We start from the raw sequence: 21,748 nt of genomic DNA, 5'->3' as shown, positions 1-21,748 counted from the left end.
AAAGGCCTAATTTTCCCAGCTGATGACCTGTCTATATTGGAAGCATATTCTTAAAACTTGTTAAAACATGTAAAACACATGCTTTTTTGTGAACTACATCAGATGTCACCACCGTCAGGTTTTGTGACAAAAAACCCTCCAAATGCACCTCAGTGGAGGCTGGAGTGTAAGTTTGGGTCACAATTATTACTAACATGTCTGGTAATGTTTCATTAACCAGCACAATTTAGTAAAATATGGAACAAGATGATGAGCGGAACAAAATCTGACGGTGGTGACATCTGACGGTGTGAGACAAAAAAACACTCTTTTACATATTATGCATTTTTTGCTCACATTAGCCACTTCGTTTTCGCTCTGTTTCTTAGGGGCTTCATGCCGCTTCTGAAAAAGTATATATAATTAACATTAATGTAACATAATAGTATTAAAACCCCCGACGGTGTTGACAGTTTATGGTTGGGACAGTACCAGTGTCCAAACAAATTAACAAATTGAGTTGAAATTAGTAAACTTACAGGAGCTTCAGTGATGGTGAAGTATTCAGTAGAGCTAAAGGTTTGAAAAGGGGTCCTAAGTAATGACAATGACCTTGTGCATACCTGATTTTATTGTCTTTTTTTAAAAATCTGACGGTGGTGACTAATATGCTGGACACACTTTGAGCAATCAGAAAATAGTAGTAAATATTGCTTTACACACACTATGTGCATATCTGCAGAACCACTTCAATATGGACTTTCACATCATGGTGATATTATTCAATAATATCAGTGATTTTTACATTTTAAGTCAATTGAAATGATGATGTCTGTCCTTGGGACAGCTGTTTTTACAGGGTGGGGGCAGGTTAATAGCCATGAAAAGTAATAAAATTACACTTAAATATTTCAAACGACTGTACATTTGTGTAACAGACCCCTGGGTCTTTACCTGGATTCATTTTGTTCATGAAAATATAGTTTATTTTCATCAGAATTGGCAGTTTATTGCAGAGACATGTTTTAGCCGCTTTCTCAAGAATCAGTGAGCTGCAACACGACTCAAAAAAGTTGGGACGGGGATCCGTGAAATGTTACAAACATCCAAATAAGAAAAAACAACAAGGGAAATCATTTCAAAATGAATTGTACTGATGAAGAATTTGAGTGTCCAGGTATAAGACAATCACAGAGTCACTCAGAATTAAAGATGCAGAGGGAACAATTACCATAGTTATTACATAACGTTTTGAATTCCATTGATTTACCGTGATTGAGTGTATTTAAGACATATTTTTGTCATTAAAATCATTGTATAGGTTCATGACATCATGAAATATATATTGACTGTAGTCTCACTCTAGCACTCAGAGAATTACAGCTAGTGAAAACTTGACCATATGGACGCTTCATGTGTGCAAATGATAGAGGGATTTAACATTCCTCTATCCACCCGAGCTCACTTGAAATAGTCCCAGACGATATGGGAAACTGTCCTTTGCTTACAGAAGTTGCAGAAGTCAATTCTTTTTGAAAATATTAGAGTCTTGCACATCCTGTGCTACAGTGAAAATTGACCATGCAAGTTGTGTTAGTGCTAACTTCAAAAGTCAGCCTCCATGATGGCATGGGTAGTACACTGGTTAAACTGTTCTAACTCACCTGTAGAATTGAATACAGTACTGAATGAAATACATGGGTTTTAAACAGCATGAAAAGCCACTTGTGCGTTATATTTTGAAGGGAGATCTTCGATTACTGGCACATAGTAAGGACAAATTGCATTCTCTACTATGTTTTAACAGTTTAACTCCAATATAAGGACCAGCAGGACATAAAATGGCTGGCTTTTGGTCAAGACCTGTCACACTGTAAGCACTACAGAAAGGAAAACATTGAAAAACATGACAAGGAATACACCGACCATTTAAGCTGGTGAAATCATGTCCAAGATAGGAATCAACACTGTTTTTATATAAAATCATCTCATTGGTTAATGCTATTAACGGTTAAGTGTTGTTCTTTGTTTTGTTTTTAGTCTTCCTCGACATTTGCTGCCTTTTATTGTCCCCATCCCAACTCTTATGAGACGCGTTGGATTTACATATTCATGAATATCCCCAAAACAATAATTTTGGTCAGTTTTGATGGCTGATATGTTTTCTTTGTACCGTTCTCCAACTAATGTCAGAACCAGACTTTTTGAATATGGCAGTATTTTGTTTTTATTCACAATTAAGCCTGCGTCCCAACTTCTATGGAGTACACTTCTGCACTTAAGCACCCCCCCCCCCACCCACACACACACACACTCACTCTCCTATAGTATGCACAGTACAGACAACTGTAATTTTTTCATACATGCTTTACTGTAGTAATTCTAGCGTTTGACAAATAAATCTCCTTCTTGCCTTGCACACATGCAAACAAGTGAACATACTGAGAGCAGTTCAGTTTCCCTTTCATTAGCAACAGCAGCATCAACAACATGACTCACAGTCCAATTTCACCTGTGATTTATTCAAATGATTTCAATCAATATGGATCACATTTTGAACAATGGAGACTGCAAGGTATACACCAAGCATTGACCCATCACACGCTTTAAAGCCTGGTGCTTTAAAAACCACACAAATTTGTACAGTGAAATATTTTTTGGGGAGTAGACATCTATTTTATGATATTCAAATCTTAAATGCCTTTTAATTAAAAAAAGAATAAATAAATTATACAAAAATCTCACATACTTGAATTTGAGTGTAGACAATTTTATGGCTCAGTTGTCTGTAATGTTTCCGCTAATTTTCAGTGTTGTATTTCTTTGCTGCTCATATTCACTTTAATGTGAACATATAAATCCAGTGGTTAAAACATGACAATGTAAAAATAAAAAGAAAGAATCCACTGAACTGAAAATGTCAGAAGGAACTTTCAAAAGGGGTCTATTCTCCAAATTGCGCATTAATCTTTATTATGGCTCCACCCAACTACATTATTTTCCGTTACACATATTCTAAGCTAAACTCTTCATTTGTCCAAGACTGTTACTGAGAGTTGTTGTGGTCAGATCTTTTCAGATCTTTTGAGTAAAACTTTTTATGATGCTCAGGGAAGACAACAGGGGTTACAAACGGGTAATTTGTCCCAGGCCCAGGGGGAGAGGGGGCTCCAAATTGGGTCGTTATTACATTGTACATTTTGGGTGAGGGGGGCTTTCAGATGACTTTGTCCCGGGCCTAGTCAAAGCTGTCAGCAGCCCTGTTGATGCTAGTATTCCATAGCAAATTTAGAAGAAAAATATGACTTCTGTCATTTGTTAATCGGCACTATGTGCACTCTCAAAGTATTTACTCAGAGACCTCAGAACGGTGTTATACTTCCACTTTGTATTTAAATCTCAAGCACTTACGTCAAGTAACAATTTATGAGCCATGGCAACAGGTGGAACTCAATTCTGAAGCGTCCTCAGGCATGTTGAAAGTCAGCCATCTTGAGAGCTTTGTAGGCCTACAAAAATCTTGTATTATACTTTATAGTGAGTCTTCCAACCGAAACCAAAAGGATTATCAAAAAAACCCAAATAACAAATAATAACAAACAATAATAAAGTCATATTTCGCAAACAGTTATGGGATACCAGCTTCCGACAATAGGGGTACTGTAAGCATCGTTTCCATTTAGAATAGTTGAGAACAATTGGCACTTATCAGATAACTCTTTGTTAGCTTCACTTAGTTCACAGGCCCAACTTTTTGGTTTCTCTTGCTGAAGTGACTGATTTCATTATTATAATAAATGTGCAGACATGTGAAATATGAATATGAAATATGCACACATTATGTCATTGAAGCACACAGGAGAACAGACCCCAGGCTGTATCCTACATGAACATTTAGAAAAAAATTTGGAAAAAAGAGATTAATAATGGTTTAAAAAGGATTTCAAAATTGATTCATGATTTAAGAATGGATTCGTGATTTATAATATATTCATATTTGAATGGCATTTATTTGAATAATTTTAATGTAATTTTCACATTTGTATAAAATGGTACTGCTATCCAATGAAGCATATTCTGTGTTATTCATTCTACTGTTACACTTACAGAATGTAGTCATATGTCATAGCAGATTCCTGCTTTAAGTAAACTTTGGGTGGGAATGTTTTGAAAACATCTAGAGAATGAACAATCGAAGAGTAGGTGAGGACACAAAACCACATCTGGGAGTTTGTGCACGGACTTCAGTCTAAAGGGGCTTTCATGTGCATACATCATGGAGTGCTGAAGAATATTTAAAAATTCGCTTTTGTGTAGTTTGTATGTGCTTTTGTGTATTTGTGTGTGTGTGTGTGTGTGTGTGTGTGTGTGTGTGTGTGTGTGTGTGTGTGTGTGTGTGTGTGTGTGTGTGTGTGTGTGTGTGTGTGTGTGTGTGTGTGCACTGCACGCACGCGCGCACGTGTTTGTGTGTGTGTGTGTGTATGTGTGTGTGTGTGTGTGTGTGTGTGTGTGTGTGTGTGTGTGTGTGTGTGTGTGTGTGTGGGTGTACACAAGTATGTGTGTTATAGCATTCCCTCAAGGAAGCTTGTGTTCAGGTGTTGTATAAGGACACGCATGAAACTCATTTCCTTTCGAGTGTTCTCAAAGATGACTCGTGGTTCATCGGACATGCAGCGAAGGACATTGGGAGCCATCACCATGGCTAGATTATTCACATCCATTTTAGTTACACTCACATTAGATGGCTGGGCAAAGACCTGTTGGAAACAGAAAGGGTCCGACACAAGATGGCTCAGGAATCAGTCTCACATGTGTCATTCAACATAAAAAAATTACTTGGGCCTTTATGTGTAAGGTTTGTCAAAGGTAGAGTACATCTTTTTTTGTCTATTTTCTCAATTTTATGCTGCACATTCACATAATTTAATCTTTTTTATGTAGCCTGTACATTTACCACCACCATCAATTTCTAGTGTTCATTTTGTCTTTCCTACATGAATAGGTGAATCTTCTACATGTCTGCCATTTTGAATAACCAGTCATACACATCTTTGGCTGCAAAACTCACTGTACTTTGGTAAGAGCTGTATAATTATGTTAGTATATTACTTAGTAAATAATCATTAAATAATCAAATTCTTGACTGAGCAGCATTCACATTCATTATCTTCAAGCAATACCTCAACAAATAAGTTTAACTGCGGAATAAAGACACATACCTGCAAGAAGCGGATGAGGTAGCAGAGGACGAGTTTGTTTATTTGAGGAAGGCTGAGAGCCACATTGACAGCAGCTTCCGGAGAGTCGCAGTTAGATATGCACTCCTCGTAATACACATGTGGAATCACAGGCTCCTCCAGTTCTCTATACCACAACTTCAACAGTGACGCTGAGGAAGAAAACAAGGCAAGTGGAGAGTAGAAATGGGGAAGGGTGACAAACAGAGAAAGTGGTGATTTATGCATGACAATAAGTCATATTCACTGTGATGTCAGACAAGTTCTATTTTGAAGTGAAACAGAATATAAATCACTACAGGTTTGAAGCAGAAAATGGGGTTTCTATTGCCCTGTTCCAGGCCAAATGAAGCAGGACATGAGACTTCCTACCTGAATTATTCCAATTCCCACCTCAAAGTGTTCCAGGAAGTTGAAGTGGTAGATCTACAACCATAGCAATTGCCGTGATTTAAAGGTGCACTGTGTAGGATGGTGGTCAGAGTAGGTATTGCAACTATGCTGCTCATTGAAACTGTGCTGTCTACAGCCAAATCTGATCTTTCCATGAATATTTGCTAAATAATTAATTCATATTTACTAGTATGGTCAAACTACAGTAAGTTTTGCAGCTAAACATTATTCTATTTCTAGTCTATTTCTGGAATTCCAAAATGGCGGACAATGGAGAAGATCCCCCTTTTCATGTATGAAACATGCAATTTTCCCAGTCGTAATGAATACTTGGACTTGATGGTGGTGGTCAGTAGTCATGTAAAAGGTAACATTTGTGAATGCGCAGCATGAATTCTGGAAATAAACTACTACAAATATTAAATATTAAAGTGCACCTTTAACTTACTTTGATGAGATGTTTTGATATCAGCTAAAAGAGCCCAAATAACATTTATTTCAACCATAGCCTACATTACATTCACATTGATCCAATATCACGCCATAACATGAAGTTGAGGTGGGAGCAGAGTGAGTTCCCCCCAGCTCGCTATAGGATGTCCCACATCGACAGGCGTTCCAGTGCACTTTTCATAGTGGGAGGTAGGGTATGTCCCATGTCCCACTTATTTGTATTGGGTCTGGAATGTACCAATATGTACCAGAAGGTGTGCATGCCACCGGATTCATCTGAACCTGCTTCATATGGATTGGAATGTTCTGTGTTCAAAAGTGTCTGACATCACATGAAAAGGCCCCATTCAAATGCAGAACACAACACCAGGGTTGAGATTCCAAGACGATCATCATCTTGAATGGAGGCGATGTTGTAAAAACCTACCTGGAATGTGGGGATCCTCCAGGCCAGTAGGAACTTTCCATTGATCGATCTGAATTTTTAAATCATTCACTTCATCAATATCACCAGGTACTCTACAAATAAACAAAACATAACAAAACAAACAAAACAAATTAATTACAAGAATTAAAAGGTAACACCTGAGGACAGCACACATGCAGATGTCTCAGTCTCACCTAAAAATTCCTTCAGTCTGATCCCCATTAAGTGCAAGTACTTCCTCGGAGAGGCGTGTTTGTATCCATGGTAATTTATGGTCAGGGTATCGTTCCTTCTGTAGTGCCATAATTTCCTCTAAACAGGAACCAAACATGGAAGGGTTGAATATGGCATTCCGTGCGTGAATTATTTCTTCCACACAGGGTTTGTTCAAACCCTATAAAGAGAGACAAATAGTTCATGGTAGAATGAGGTTAGTGTGCATTCTAACTTGCCATTAATGTTCTGTTCTTGAATCACTCATGTACACATGAATATATATAAACAAAGCTAGATGTAGGCTACAACAAGATTTATATAAGCGTTTTTGATCATGGATAGCACAATTCATGCAAAGAGCTCAAAGTGCTGCAACTGTTGGCAGAAACCAGTCGGGGGGATTTTCATTTAATGCAGCAATTATGTGTTTACATGAACACTTTTTCCCTGAGCGGAATACAAAATCGATGTTTGAATAGCCTGTCGTGCGCAGTGTAGTAGCTAGTCACACCTACAATACGTTTAAGATGGAACCCTGCCCAAAACGGAATCAGAATGTGTATGTACGTGACAACTGGAATGGACTACACCAAAGATTTTCCAGTTGCCTCTTCACCGTCTTTGACTACAACCCCCCTTTCAATCCCATTAGAATTTTAATCGGATCAGACATATTTATTCGGATTGGGGTGTGTCTATCCGGATTGAGTAGTTATTCCATTTCTAATCGGGTTGTAAACGTCCATGTAAACACAGTTGTTGTCTGCAGGATGGCATTTGTGTAATGTAATGTCAGCAGGGCCTGCTGATGCTCATGCAGCGTGGATGTAGGCTGTGAGCTCTGAGCAAGAAGACGGGGGGGGTTCGAGTCGACTTTCACTACATAGTGCACTATAGGGTGTAAGTTGCACTGCACACAAGTAAACATTTAAGATTTGGTTGCTATGTCTTGACTTTTACCTTTGACCATGGCGTAGCACCAAATTGTGGACCCTATGGAGAAAATATTGCCCTATTTATATGGTATCAATATGCAAAAAAAAAGAATCTGACTGTCTGGTGACTCTGTCCCACTTAACCCCCTTACTTCGCTGCCACTGGCTTTAACCAATTATTCCATCATAAAACTGCTCTGGGGTGCATTTCTGGAAACCATAGTTGCTAACGCATCTCTGAATTGTCAACAGAATCAACAGGATGATGACATGGTTACATACGTTACCTTTTTAGCTCCTGTCAAAGCAGCCTTCTGGAGTTTACGATAACAATACTTAGCATAACTGCTGATGGCCACACCTGGACACATAGAGAGGAAATAAAACATGTGGGTAGGACACAACATATGTGGAGTAGAGCTGGTTAAGTCTATATGCTCAGGTTCAAAGTTATTTTCATAATATAGTAAAATTGTGGCATAGTTACTCATGTCCATGTTACTGGTGATATTCACTGTTTCACTGTTCACAAGTTTCTTAATGAATATAGGACATAAGAAATGACAAACATGACAAAAGCCATATCTCTCCACAAAAACAAAAAAGCCTGAAAACGAAAACATGGATGAGCAGCAAACATAAATGTAGCCTATGTCAAAGTTGTAGTTACTTTTGCCCTGTTGGTCTTTAAAATCACAGGACATAAAGACAAGAGAGAAACAGACAAAAACTTTGATCATCAATGACATCAAGTCTTGTGTCACAGGGCCGGAAGCCACAGGAAAGGATATGAGGAGGTAGTTTGACTTGCACCCAAAGTGTTTGAGTGTGCAGACTGGATGCTGGTCTATATTTTCAAAGATCAGCAGTATTGAAATATTCTTACCCTTGTTGTCATTCAGAGGGTCCACGTGCCTGTATATGTATCCCTCTAAATAAGAGTGGAACCGGGGTGTTGGGGGAAAGAAAGCTAAACAAATAGCCATCAGCTCCCAGCCTCTCTCTAGGCTGTCATAGCGAAAGTTTTCCGTGGTTTGACGACACAACTGGATGTACAATTCATCTCGAAGGCCTTGTAAGCTCCAGCCTCTCACCACAATTTCCAAGGCAACAGTCAATGGTTCGACTTTCCCTCGGCGATCACCCATATAAGTCTGGATGAGTTTGAAGAGGTCAACCGCTTCTCGTTTGATTATCCTATCCGATGTCATAATCATAGGCTTCTTAATGGCCTCACTGCTCCAAGCCAACATATTTGCGATAGACACCTTTCTCCGAAACAACCCCTGACACAAAACACAAAGGAATGCTGCTCAGATGTCTGAATTTACACCATCCCAAAGTTAAAATACAGAAATGAATTTAGTTTTCAATAATAGATATATGGGAATCTTCACAGACTGTTTATATAGATTACATACCTGTGTGTGAGTATTAAAATGTTTTGATGCCCAGTTTTCAATATCAGTCTCAGAGGAGGGCTTTCTTAGGGAAAAATCTGGAAATACGCCACAACTGGAACTAGGCATCAGGTTACGGGCATTCCGTGCATTCTCAAACTGGAAACATGCTCCCAAGTCCTCGGACTGAAAGATATAAGTTATAAGTAAATGTCACTGTCATGGATCGATGAGGACATCATCACAGGTCTTCAGGAAACTCACAAAAAATGTTTTCTCCACCTAGCACAGATGTTTCAAACCAAAAACATCTACTAAGCTTACATGTTATTAGTGCCACTGTATCATAGTTAATAAATAGAAAATAACATATTTAGTGCCTGCCTCTACTTCTTCTGCATCTACCCAATATCTTCCGGAGTGTGCTCCAAATGACAACAAAACTACAATGGGCGAGTAGAACTCTGTATTTTCCACTACGAATAAGCACCCGGTGGCAAAAATGGTCTTGCCCTTAAATCTCTTACTTAAGACTCCAGATAATGTCACAACAATGTTGTTATCATGTAATTAAACTTTTTTCAACAAACAGTGAGTGGGAATGCCAGCAATGCCATCTGCATGAAAAGGCTACTTCATACTACACTCCACTCTTAACTATGTGGGAGCAGCATGTAGTGAAAGAATGATTAGTCCAAATGCACACTGCTATGGTGTAGAACGAGAGTCTTTCCATGTTGTTCTGGGAAAGGCTGTGGTTGCGCAGAGGGCAGTTTGGCTAGTATGTTACTCTCTATTTCAGGCTGGTACTGCAAGACTGGCTAGTCAGTTAGCATAGATCCAGTCAGCTCGTCTGGCCCACCCACCCAAAATGAAGGGCGGGGTATGCAGAGGGGGAAGCAGGCAGCTTTGAATGAATGGCAGAACTTGGTGAATGTGTCCACAGTGATTTCTCCATGGTTACCCATTTGGCATAGATCCCTTACAAACCAAAGCAGGCATTTCCGCTATGCCATCACTGTCTTGCAGCTCAACTTTCAAAACAGCACTTGATGTACACAAGCTGTGGCTCTCACTATGCACATACTTCTTGTAGTATATTAACCCATTGATGCCTGATGTTGCGTTGCGTCTCTGTTTGTTTGAGATGAATGAACACATTCTCATGAAAGATGAGGGTCTTAGCGTTTAAATGCAACTTAGTGCATATTTTTATGCGCTTCAGAAGCTGAGATATTTAGGTTTTTATAGGCCGAGGGCAGCTTTTCTTAAAAAGGGCTCAGGCATTCAGCACCCTTGTTTAGAGGTGCCTTAGGCGTCAATGGGTTAAAGACTCTGGTCAACCAACCACAGCAGGTGAAACTAGTATGCTTGAATAGTGAGCAAACCTGATGTGGGTCAAAGGTGGTTCTGGTCTGGAGCTAGTGTAACTGTGCTGGTTCGCCACTCAAGGCTCGAAGCAGCAACCTGCCAGTCAATGCCCTGAAGACCAGAACCACCTTTACCCCCACATCAGTTTTGCTCACTATTGAAGCATTCTAGTTTCACACTCGCATCTCTTTGGCACCAGTGTAACTGAGATCATCTGCGCTAGTTTGCCACTTGGGGCTCGAACCAGCAACATGCCAGTCAACGCTCCAGTTTGGGCATGGGAGGCACAGCACGATACAGCTGAGCTAAAGGTCCAGATCTAGCTCAGTGCTACTGATTCAGTATGAGGCTTCGGGAGGGAGGTTCACCAACACTGTACGCCAAACTCTGCTAGTAGGATGAAAATGATATTAATACTACGCTATATGACCTGATCTGACACAGAGTTAATTTACCTGCGAGGGGTGAAGTGTGGTTTCAGGTGAGGCCAAGTTAGTCTGCACAGACTGACTCTTCTCAAGCAGGCTGTGTGTGAAGGCCAGTCTGTCAAGGTTGTGAGCATTGGCCCTCCAGTGGTTGTCACTTTGGGCCAAAGCTTCATCTTCACTCAGCGCACGCACGACAGGGCCTGGCAGGGGAAGCGGCGTAGCCCCATCACTGTCATACCCATCCTTGGCCCCTATGCGCTCCAATGAAGCACCACCAATTTGATCCCACCTGGTCCGCTGTTTCAGTGCCTCTTTCGCCTCCTGGGCCAACTGTGCCTTTAACATTGCAGAGTCAGCATTTTTCTGGGCTATGACCCCCCCTTCCAGTGAAGACTTGTAGGTTTTGTGTTTGTGCTTTCCACCAACTGCAGGGTGCTGCAATGTGAAAGATCCGCTAAAAGTCCCTGAACTTGGCACGTTCCCCAGGGTGTTGTAACAGCCCATGTGGTCTGCAGTCCTGAAGCCAGATTGCTCCACATAAACAAGCTGCTTTATATATTCTCGACCAACCGCACTGTATTCCCGGCCACTGGAACTACAGCTTCGCTCTCTTGAGGTATGCTCTTGCCTCCCCATGGTACAGTCCATTCCGCTATGGAAGTAGTCCTGGAATTCTAGGTTGGAACCTTTCGGCTGTCTGGCAGGTTTTTGCCGGGTTAGCACCAACTGGCTATAAGGAGACTGGCTTTTTTTGGGTGAGTGGTAGCTTGTGTTGGCCTTCCTTGAGGGAGACACATCGGAGCTGTAATGGGAAGTGTCACAGTGCATATCCGTTGGCGGTTCTTCATAAATGGGGGGTGCCTGGTACTCTGTGGGTGGTTCTTCGTACAGAGGGGGCTCACAGCCATATCTAGGAGATGGAGGCTGCGATTCGCCGGACGAATGTCTCTGTATGGTCAGCTCTGATCTCCTCACATAGGGCGACTGTGATTGGCAGTCTGGATGGAGCACAGGGCCAGCCTGAGACTCGGGAGACGTATTACCTGGGCAGTAACGTGATCCTGAAAACCCATTCCCCTCAGATAAGAAGTTGGGCTCTCGGTCGGACACCTTGATCAGCATTCTGAACCTGGAAAAACAGCAAACATACTGGTGTTTATTTATGCTCTCCAATCCTAATTGATACAGTTTGTTTGAATGCATTGCATAAATTGATACTGGGGGTGGTTTTGGGTTTCCTGCAACTCAATATAGTCATTGAACTTTAACCAAATGACTTTATAGTCATTTAACCTTAACCAAATAGTTAAGTGGTCCAGCAGGCTTATTGGAGAGCCACAACTTAACCCTGAAGCCCTCTACAATAGACAGCTGCAGAGGATAGCTGAGTCCATCTTACAAGATGGCTCCCATCCACTATATAAAGAGTCCCGCTTCTGCCCTCTGGCCACAGATCGCTGCCACTGCCTGCCTGTCGAACAAAGCGTTTCAGAGGAAGCTTTGTCCCCTCTGTAATTAGAGAAATTAATAATATAGCGTCCAAACACAGGCTATGATTTTCTGTAGGCCTATCTGATCATGTTATTTATTGCTTGTACTGTTTTTTCACTGTTTTTACTGTTTTTAATTCCTTAGACAAGAGTCTTATTTTACTAGGTATTTTTCAATCTAGTTACTTCTTATCATGTATTCTATACTCCTTTCTTATCATATATTTAACAATCTATTCTTATTTAGTACCCCTGTCACTTTATGTGACACCATGTCTCTTTGATAGGATGCACTAGGTCACTTTTGGTATTGTCCATATGTTCATTGTGGGTTGCTTGTATGTTATGTGTGTCCTATGTCCTGAATGTTTTGTATGAGCGAAGCTCACTTTGCTGCAAATCAAATCTACCCAATAAAGAAATCTAATCTAATCTAATTATACTGATGCCTCATTGCACATGTACTACCTAAGGAAACCACTGTGTTTCATATGCTGTTAATTACATGTTCCACCTCAAGAAAAGACAACTTCAAAATAAGAGAGGTCCTTGAAATCCGAGCTATTTTTTTAAGCCTGACAAGCTATTGCTGGCTTGGTGGCCATCAGATTAAAACCATTTCAATGAAACGTAGAAATGTAAAACTCATTTAACTTGAGTGAAACTAGCTTATTTCCACAAAATGGTGTCTTTTGATGAAACCTTACCTTTCCACCTCTTCGTCTTTCTCTTGTTCCGGTGAAGAGGCAACCACACTGTGGGCAGGACTGGAATGTGATGTCATCGTCACACACTGCAAGGTGTCTGTGTTCTGTTTGAGGGTCTGTAGTTTGGCAAGTGGGATGATGTCGCATGACTTAGGTCTGTGCCAGACCGTGCGCTGTGTAGCGGCACTGTAGTAGTAGAAGCGAGATGTTTTGGAGTCAAACAGCTCCCACCACTGATCTTCTCCGCTGGGCTTGATGCGGACCCCTGGCGGTGCATCCCACACACACTCCCCTGTCAGAAGGTTAGCATACATCCGCTCACGTGTGCGTGGCTCCACAATTTCCACCCACTCCAACCTGCAAAATCACACAGATGAGGAACAGCATTATTAATGTATAGTGATTAACACTTGCCATTGCAATTACCCTTTTACAAAGTGACGTCAAACAAGTTCCATTTTATAGTGAAATAGGTACAGCTAACAGTTTCAGGCAGAAATCATTGGCATTTATATGAAGAGCTTTGTTGCAAAAATCTTTTGCATTTTACGTATTATTGGACATGACTGTTCAGCCCTATCATCTATGTGTGAATTCTTGCCATTCAAATATTTTGAGAACATACTTTTAAAACATATACCCATATAATGCATTTTGCAGTGTAAAGCAATGGGATACCCAATATAAAAATGCCAATTTCCTAAAATGTTCCAAAAGGGATATACATAACTTTTGCAACGAAGCTCTTCATATGTCTATGCCACCAGATGCAACTTATATCTGCTTCAATGCAATATTACATTCATCTGGACCTTTCACAATACAACACTTAGCCTAAACGTTATTACCACATTGTGTTGAGGCACAAGTCAATAGCATTTTCATGGATTTGTCACCAGATGATGGTCTAGCCAAGTGAACATAGTTGTGAGTCACATGGTACACTGTCCATCTAAAGACTAGAATTGCTGTAGGGAATGAAAAAGTTGAAAAGAACTATGCGTTTTGGCAAGTCCACTTTTCCACTAACAAAATGAGTCTAACCCCGACAATCAGGGGAGATGTCTGTGAAGATTGTCATAATTGTCATAATTAGCCTTTCAGCCGGGGTAGATCTGTGCCATCGGAGATATGCAGGCAGTAGGGCTTGTTGGTTGGATTTGATAGACTTAAATTTGACAACATCTTGTGCATGGGATGGGCTTGGGGGTGGGGTCGCGCCTGAAGTCGGGCCTGAAGTTCTCCCTCTGTTCATCATGACTTTGATTGCAATTTGGGATTTGGATTTGGATGGACTTAGTTTGCCTTCTACCATGTTGGTTGACCTCGTCCATATCCGTCTGTACAGCCTCAACCACTAACTGACCTTGACGATTCTCCAGCAGCTATTAAGATCATCATTATTATTTATCTGTGTGTGAATTTAACTTTGAGTATGTAGTTTTGGTGTTGTGTTATATATAGTATAGCGCCGAGGCCCCCTGGAGTGGACTGTGTGTTTCCCCATAGGATTCCCACTCTGTCTTTCTGTATGTGTGTGAATGGTGAATGTGTGTGAATGTGTGTGTGTGTGAATGTGTGTGTGTGTATCTGTGCGCTTGAGTGTTGTGTCCCACAACCTCATGTGTCTTCTAGAATTCTGTGACAATCAGTTTTGGGATGGGTTTTGATTTGGGGGAGGCGTCCGGGCGGGAATGATTAAGGGATTAGATAAGACAGGTATTAATTTGGGTTGGGGTTATCGATAAGGGTTCAATAACATTCAGCAATTTTTATCAGAGCTGAGGTGATTTCTATAGGGGAAAGTCGTGCTGAAGTGTAGAGTGTAGTCATTAACTTAGTGTTTATTATTTTTCGGGGACACCACCCTTTTGCCCGTCTTTAGACTGTAAGACGCAGGAAATAAAAGATAAATTATATTCATTGCCTCTGTCATCCCTATGAAGTGGCTACCGATCGGTGCTACGATACTGTAAAGAAATATTGATTGATTGATTGATTGATTGATTGATTGATTGATTGATTGATTGATTGATTGATTGATTCAATGATTCATTCGTCCATGTCATGTGATGCAACATCAGATGGTTTTCACAAAGTGAAAGAAACAGGCTTATTATTTAATTCTATTTACTTTTCCTGTGGTAAATTTAAAGTAAATTAGCCTTAGCATTATTATGGTCAAAATATATAATGGAATTTGACATGGGCTGGTGAAATTACATAGGCTTCATAGCTATTTGACAGATTTATTTGATCTCACATTTGACTCACAACACTCTGCATGCCTTCAGTTATATGTGGAAAATCCCTCTAAACCCCTAATCCCTCTTCATTATTTTGAAATGGCATGTTGCACTGAAAATGGCTCATATGCTTGTAGCGTTATGGTAAAAAAAAACATATTTTCCCCTCAGGATGAATAAGCTTAATCATGATTGATAATCATGATTACAGTATATTAATCACAATAAGTATGATTATCACTTTGGCCATAATCGTGTATTGAAGAGAATCCATCCTCTGTTCCGTCCCAAAGATCCTCAAGGGAGACTCATCAGGAAGACCTATCGGGAAGACCTAACAGCAGCAACAGGAATTCACCTTCCCACAACACTGCCAAACATCTTGCAATGATCTTCCCTATGGTAGGAAACACCCCCATCACATCCAGAACTCAATGGAATAAGACTTCGCCACATGATGTCAGACATCATTGAACACTTAACGTTGCAATGCCTCTGAAGCAAGTACAAATTGCATTTGGTGGCGTAGACATGCACATAGACAGTCTTTTTCTGCCTTAAACCCGTTAAAACACAGCGTCAAAATTTTGATTTTACCAGAATGGTAATGACCAAATAATAGTGCATTACTAAAGGTCCTGTGTTATGTCATAGTAGGCCTATTGCAGTACTACCTGTATGACTTTTCAATGACTATTAGAGCGTGCCACTGGAGGTACGTTGTGTATTAAGGGGCTACACCCTCTGCTTCAAAACTTGTCTGACATAACCCTAAAAAAGGGTAATTCGTTAATTTGTTAACTAAATCATCTCACTGAAATTGGACTCTGATGAAGTCATGATATCCACTGATATCCTTTGATGTCACATCTCTTTTTATCGGCATCTCCACAACAGAACAGCTACAAACAGACGTAAAGAAGACGAACTGCTACATGCCAAAAAGATTTGTGACCAAATCTGGTCACTGTTGAAATTTTGAGTCACTATGATTTCAAGTGTAATGGGAACCTTTTCAGGCAGAAACATGGATGCCCCATAGGGTCTATCAAACCCATGGAACTAGTGCAGGGGTGGGGAACCTATATCTCGAGGGCCAGGTGATGAGGACCTGAGGCCAGCACAGAAGCCTGTAATTAGGACCACTACACCAGACTAGACCACAGACAAGGTGGACCTCGTCTGGGGAGGGAGGGTATGTGTGTGTGATGTGTGTGACGTGTGTGCATGTATGCGTGTGTGTGTGTGTGTTTGTGTGTGTGTGTGTGTGTGTGTGTGTGTGTGTGTGTGCGTGTGCATAGAGCAGGGGTTGAGAACCTATGTCTCGAGGGCCATTCGCGGCCCTTGAGGCCGTTTTATTCGGTCCCCGATATAATTTTAATGTTATTCAGCTTCACATGAAATATGACATATTTTGTAAAGGAATCTTAGAAAATGCATTTGCAATACAATTAAGTTACATTCAGGGAACCTAGAGAAGGTGGTGTTTGTTTACAGGTAAAAGGTGGCTGCCTTCAATATAGGCCTAAAGTGAAGGGGAAAATCCTGGTTTGAGCTCATAGTACGGCCCTCTGAGGACTTTTACGGCCCTTGGATGAATTTGAAGTGGCCCTTCGAATGAAAAAGGTTCCCCACCTCTGAACTAGTGGACGCAATTAACCTCTTACAGAGGATAAGTTGCCTGGGGTTACCACCAGACCTAATCACATTTGAGTCTTTCAGATCGAAACGATTGTCTAGAACTAAAGGTAGTATGGGAGTTCCCAGGCAAGAGAAGTTCTCATTTGTGTGAATGAGACAATGACAGGCATTCAGTGGACAACTAAGTGTATACTACATTTCCAGACAAAATTGCATCTAAAAACAGAAAGAAGAAAAATGGAACATGCACACATCAGACAGTGTGAAGGACACCATCCACAATATGCCCATCTAGAATAGCCAAGCAGATACGTAACTGTCTGTCTGCTGCTTATCTGTCAGAGGACTGTCTGCTGCTTATGCCGTATGGTCCTACCCCATAAAGACTATCTGCTCTCCACCATCAGCCATTTCACACCCTGGACTCTGCGGTGTGTGCCCACCACAACCACTGTGTCACACCTTGAAACTAACATAATAGACTGTCTCTGATTTTACACCGTTCTGTCAGCGTGCATCCTCAAAATGTTTAGGCTATTGTTTATTTTTTGACGTTCCAAGTTCAGGCGCGCAAGTGCACACATTGGTTCCGAACATAACCGGTGGTGGAACGGTTTAGTCCAACAGGCCAGACCAAGCGATTCATGTGGTGTGGTAAAACCAAGCTAGGAACAGGCACCAGCACCATTCTAGCTGACCTGCAAACAAACAGCAATATAGTATCAAAGAGTGATCTCATAGTCCTCTTAAGCAAAGAGGAGCTTGTTCTTAGGTGGTACTTGGAGCCACTTTCAGTACTCTGAATACATCACAGGCTTATACTACAGGAAGCATTGAAGAAAGCAGGGTGCTATTTGTAGACCTCTCTGGTAACACTTTATTTTAGGGTTCACATATGCCACTAAAATATAGGCCTACCTAACTGCCAGTATAAACTATAAGACGTGTTCATGTGCAAATTCAGTCATTTGTTGATTTTTGGCATACATTCACAAATGTCTTGCCCTATGCCAAATAAGGCCTTTATTATGTGGGCTAATCATAATAAGGATCTATAGTAGGCCCTTGATTAACACATGCTTTATAAGTCACTTAGACAGTGATTAGGCATGCATTAGAGACTAACATGTGAAACCTAAAATAAAGTTTTACCACTTATCTGTATCGCCCTGTCAAAGGAGTTTGTTCTACCACTGTCTTGACTAAGTGGCACCACGATATTTTTAAGACACCATGTGCTGTTGATGTGATATGGAAAGGAACTCTAATGGTGACGAAAACATGAGGCCTGATTTTCAGGGGGGAATGCTGTGGGAATGCAAGGTCTTATATAGGCCTGTTATATAAAAAAAGAGTGTAGGAACATGGGACCGTAGGAACCAACGCGGGAACATAGGGCATAAGAGTGAATCAACCCATAATCCCTGTTCACGGTGACAGACAGAAAAACAGAGAAAACGAATGAAATGTGGAATGAATAATAAGTGAAAGCGAAAGTCTATATATAGGCTATTTATGACACCAGCATATGGCCAAGAGAAAAAAACATGATTTGAACCAAACTTTTGCTGTAAAGATAGATCATTGTAGTTTATATGTTAAGTGACTGGTTACTCAATCCATCCACTGAATATGAAGAGTTGTGCCTATGAGAGAAATTGTGTGAAATTGTGACAAGGGGTGGAGAATGAATGGGTGTGAGCATGTTTTTGAGGGGAAAGTGAGAAGCATTTTGTGTCATGCTACCAAAAGAAAGTAGGCCTACTATTATTGTGTGCGTGTGGGAGGGGCATTATTCCATGCTTAGCCTATAAGGCCTATTTTAAATTTAAAAATGTAGTCAATTTAATTTATGAAACCTCTTCCTCGTGGTTTATTTTGAGATGTCCAGCCTATGATATCATCAAAGGAAATAATCTCGTTGTTTCACTTCATGGCGCAACATGGGCCTGTAAGATTATTATTTATTGGTTTAGCGAAATCGAGGGGTAAACAGTTGCCACTTCAACTGAACAGTCTCGTGCGCCCCACCTACATCTGCATCATGGCACAACCCACCTCAGTAGCCTACCGTTATCTCTCTGGACTTCATAGCCTTCAATTATAGCCTACTCTTATTCTGTCACCTCTGGCTCTGCTGCTGTGCCACATTAGCGTCGGTATCCATTGGGCTTCAAGTGTCATATCAAGCTCACGCGCACTGATATTAGTCCTCTTGATTTGGTGGCTGCAAATAAAAAAAACCTCACTGGGCTATTAGTCGGAGTCGTTGTAGGCTACACAGAAATCCGTATTACCTGTCAAGGGCGGTCTGCTTACTTTTGTCAATTGCGTAAACCATTTTCACGCCATGGATGGGGACCGTGATTATTCCCGTCGAATAACGGGCTATGCTATCCGCCATTTCTCACAACACCCAGCATAGCTGTATGAGGGCAATGATTAAAAAGACCAGCTACAAACGCCAGTGTTGCAGCTTAACCTACCATACATTTTTTCCATCGTCAATGTGGCCGTGGGGTGTAGCCTATTACAATTTCAACCCTGTTAAGAAAGCGTTCCCACAATGATGCATTGGTGATCAAGACGCATGCCTATATGCCGTCAGGAAAACCGCATGGGTGGCTGTGGACTATTCTTTCACAATATGTCTACGACTACCCAATCTAGAACTATGTACGAGATTAAATGACAAAACAGTTATTGCACCTGCTAAGATTCCACTAGTCTATAAAACAACAGGAACGCGCCACTGAAATTGAGTGCGCGCGCCCACGTCCTCCTAGCGTACCTCTATAGACACTACCGCTATAGAGCTTGCTTTATCGATGCGCAGTATCAATATTTGCCCTTACCTTTCCGCCATGTCGTGTCGTTGTGCCGACAAAGCTAAGGCAGAATAATCCAAAACCCAAGAGCCATGGTATCAATGGCCCGCCATTATATTTACTGTTTTATTTCGGTCAGACTGATGGAGGACGTAGTCCCGACTCAGCTGCCTTTAAAAGGGTGACGTCACGTAGGCGTAAGGGCACGAGCACGTAGGAAGGATGCCCATATGCAGAGCCCTTGATGAAGAGTTGCGACACAGAATGATCTCGCCTCTGTGCCCGGCTATGCGATTTGTGGACACCCTCTTATCTAGGCCTATTTTGGTGTGGCAACTTGTCATGAATCAATCTTTTTACAATTTAGACCAAGGCTGTCATAAGGTTGAGGCTATTTAGAGAGTGGATTTCCTATTGCATTTTCCTGGTGAACCAGTAGCCTGTAAGTAACAGGCTACTGGTACACTGCCCTCTCACGCCTCTCCGCAGGCGTGGTTTAGTCAAAAGATGCTTGCACGTGGTTGGAGCAACCTCATATGAATGACATGGCACTTCGACCACTCACGTTGAAGCTTTGTGACGTAGGACGTGTCGTCACCTAAGCGCCGCCAGGTCGTACAGGTCGGGAATCAAAACAGTTACAGCGTGTTAGAGAAGAGACTAGCAGAGAACATAATGGCTGTAAATGACCGATGTCGTCTTTGCAAGGAAAATCTCAGGATAAAAGGTGTCATTACAAACAGCAGGATTTTCCAGAAGGACACTAATGCAAAATCAATCGAGGAACGGCTGGCAGAAATCGGGTTGACATTAGCAAATGTCCAGGAGCGTTCGTTTCGAATTTGTCAGAAGTGTTTTCGCTTCATTGCTAGGCTAGAAGAGAGTTTGAGTACTTTCAGAGAATGGCAAGACGCAGAAAAAGAACCGAATCACCATACTATCCAGTTTAACATCAGCCACGACGACCGCGAGTGCAGCAGACACCACCACCACCACGGCCTCGGCCTAGGCAATCGCAAGCAAACGGGACAGAGCCCGAACCCCATCGGAGCAACCACCGACCCCTGGCCCCCCAGCTCCGAAATTACCGAGGCCAGCAGCCACTGACAACACCCCAGCTCGACAAAGCGTTACAGAGGTGAGAAAATATATTGGGTTGTTAGACAATAACCAATGATTTGCGCCAGTGCAAATACAATAAGCATTTAGCCAATTTAATGGCTACTCAACCTGCTTATGTTAGCTCCACGCATCAAGCCAAGTCTACTTAGCACCATGCCATGGTAAGATAATGGTAGACAACTGTACCGAGAAAATCTCAACTGTCTTACAACTACTAGCTGTACGCCTGGTTTAAGCAAGTCTTGATTAGACGTGTGTGTGTGTGTGTGTGTGTGTGTGTCAGTGTATTTGAAGAGCTCTTTTCCACAATGCTGTAAATCCATTTTCAAAAATATTCCAAAATGAAGTGTTTTTGTAGTCTATTTATTGCTAATATCACTGAAATGTGTTTTATAATGTTTACATTTGTTCTGAAAATACCACATAACATTAAACCAGTTCCAATTTTCCCAAATGCCATCATAAAGTTGGATTTAAAAAATAAAATAGGAATAAAATGACTTCTCATTTTGGAAAAGAGCTCTTCGTTTGGTGTTGGTGGTGTGTGTGTGTGTGTGTGTGTGTGTGTGTGTGTGTGTGTGTGAGAGAGAGAGAGAGAGAGAGAGAGAGAGAGAGAGAGAGAGAGAGAGAGAGAGAGAGAGAGAGAGAGAGAGAGAGAGAGAGAGAGAGAGAGATCAGTCCACCAAGCTCACCAGTCCACACATTTGCTTGTGGTGCCCATCCCCCATTGTCACCCCTCTCTGCCCCTCTCCCACTTTCACCTTTCATCTTCTGTTCATAGTCCTCTCCTGTCCACAGACAACATTAGTTGTTGTTTACTTTTATTAATTCCCAACAGACCATTCAGGTACTTCCACATTTCCCAAGTAACCCAT

The 21,748-nt window shown here is 41.3% G+C and overlaps 1 protein-coding gene across 1 annotated transcript; it reads right to left on the bottom strand.

Moving 5' to 3' along the window:
- Positions 1-4,541: 4,541 nt before the first annotated feature.
- arhgap39 (Rho GTPase activating protein 39) lies at positions 4,542-19,916 on the bottom strand. Its single transcript, XM_063200113.1, has 10 exons — positions 19,779-19,916; positions 13,037-13,393; positions 10,867-11,968; positions 9,062-9,226; positions 8,527-8,926; positions 7,928-8,001; positions 6,684-6,883; positions 6,490-6,581; positions 5,199-5,368; positions 4,542-4,736 (listed from the first exon to the last, which is right to left on the bottom strand). The coding sequence occupies exons 1-10, from the start codon at positions 19,787-19,789 to the stop codon at positions 4,542-4,544; spliced, it is 2,766 nt and encodes a 921-aa protein (XP_063056183.1). The 5' UTR covers positions 19,790-19,916.
- Between the last annotated feature and the right edge of the window lie 1,832 nt (positions 19,917-21,748).

The sequence above is a fragment of the Engraulis encrasicolus genome, chromosome 6 (genome assembly GCF_034702125.1).
Source record: "Engraulis encrasicolus isolate BLACKSEA-1 chromosome 6, IST_EnEncr_1.0, whole genome shotgun sequence".
In the NCBI taxonomy this organism is placed as follows: Eukaryota; Metazoa; Chordata; class Actinopteri; order Clupeiformes; family Engraulidae; genus Engraulis; species Engraulis encrasicolus.
The sequence above is the reverse complement of the archived record's forward strand: the minus strand, read 5'-3'. Positions and strand labels throughout refer to the sequence as shown.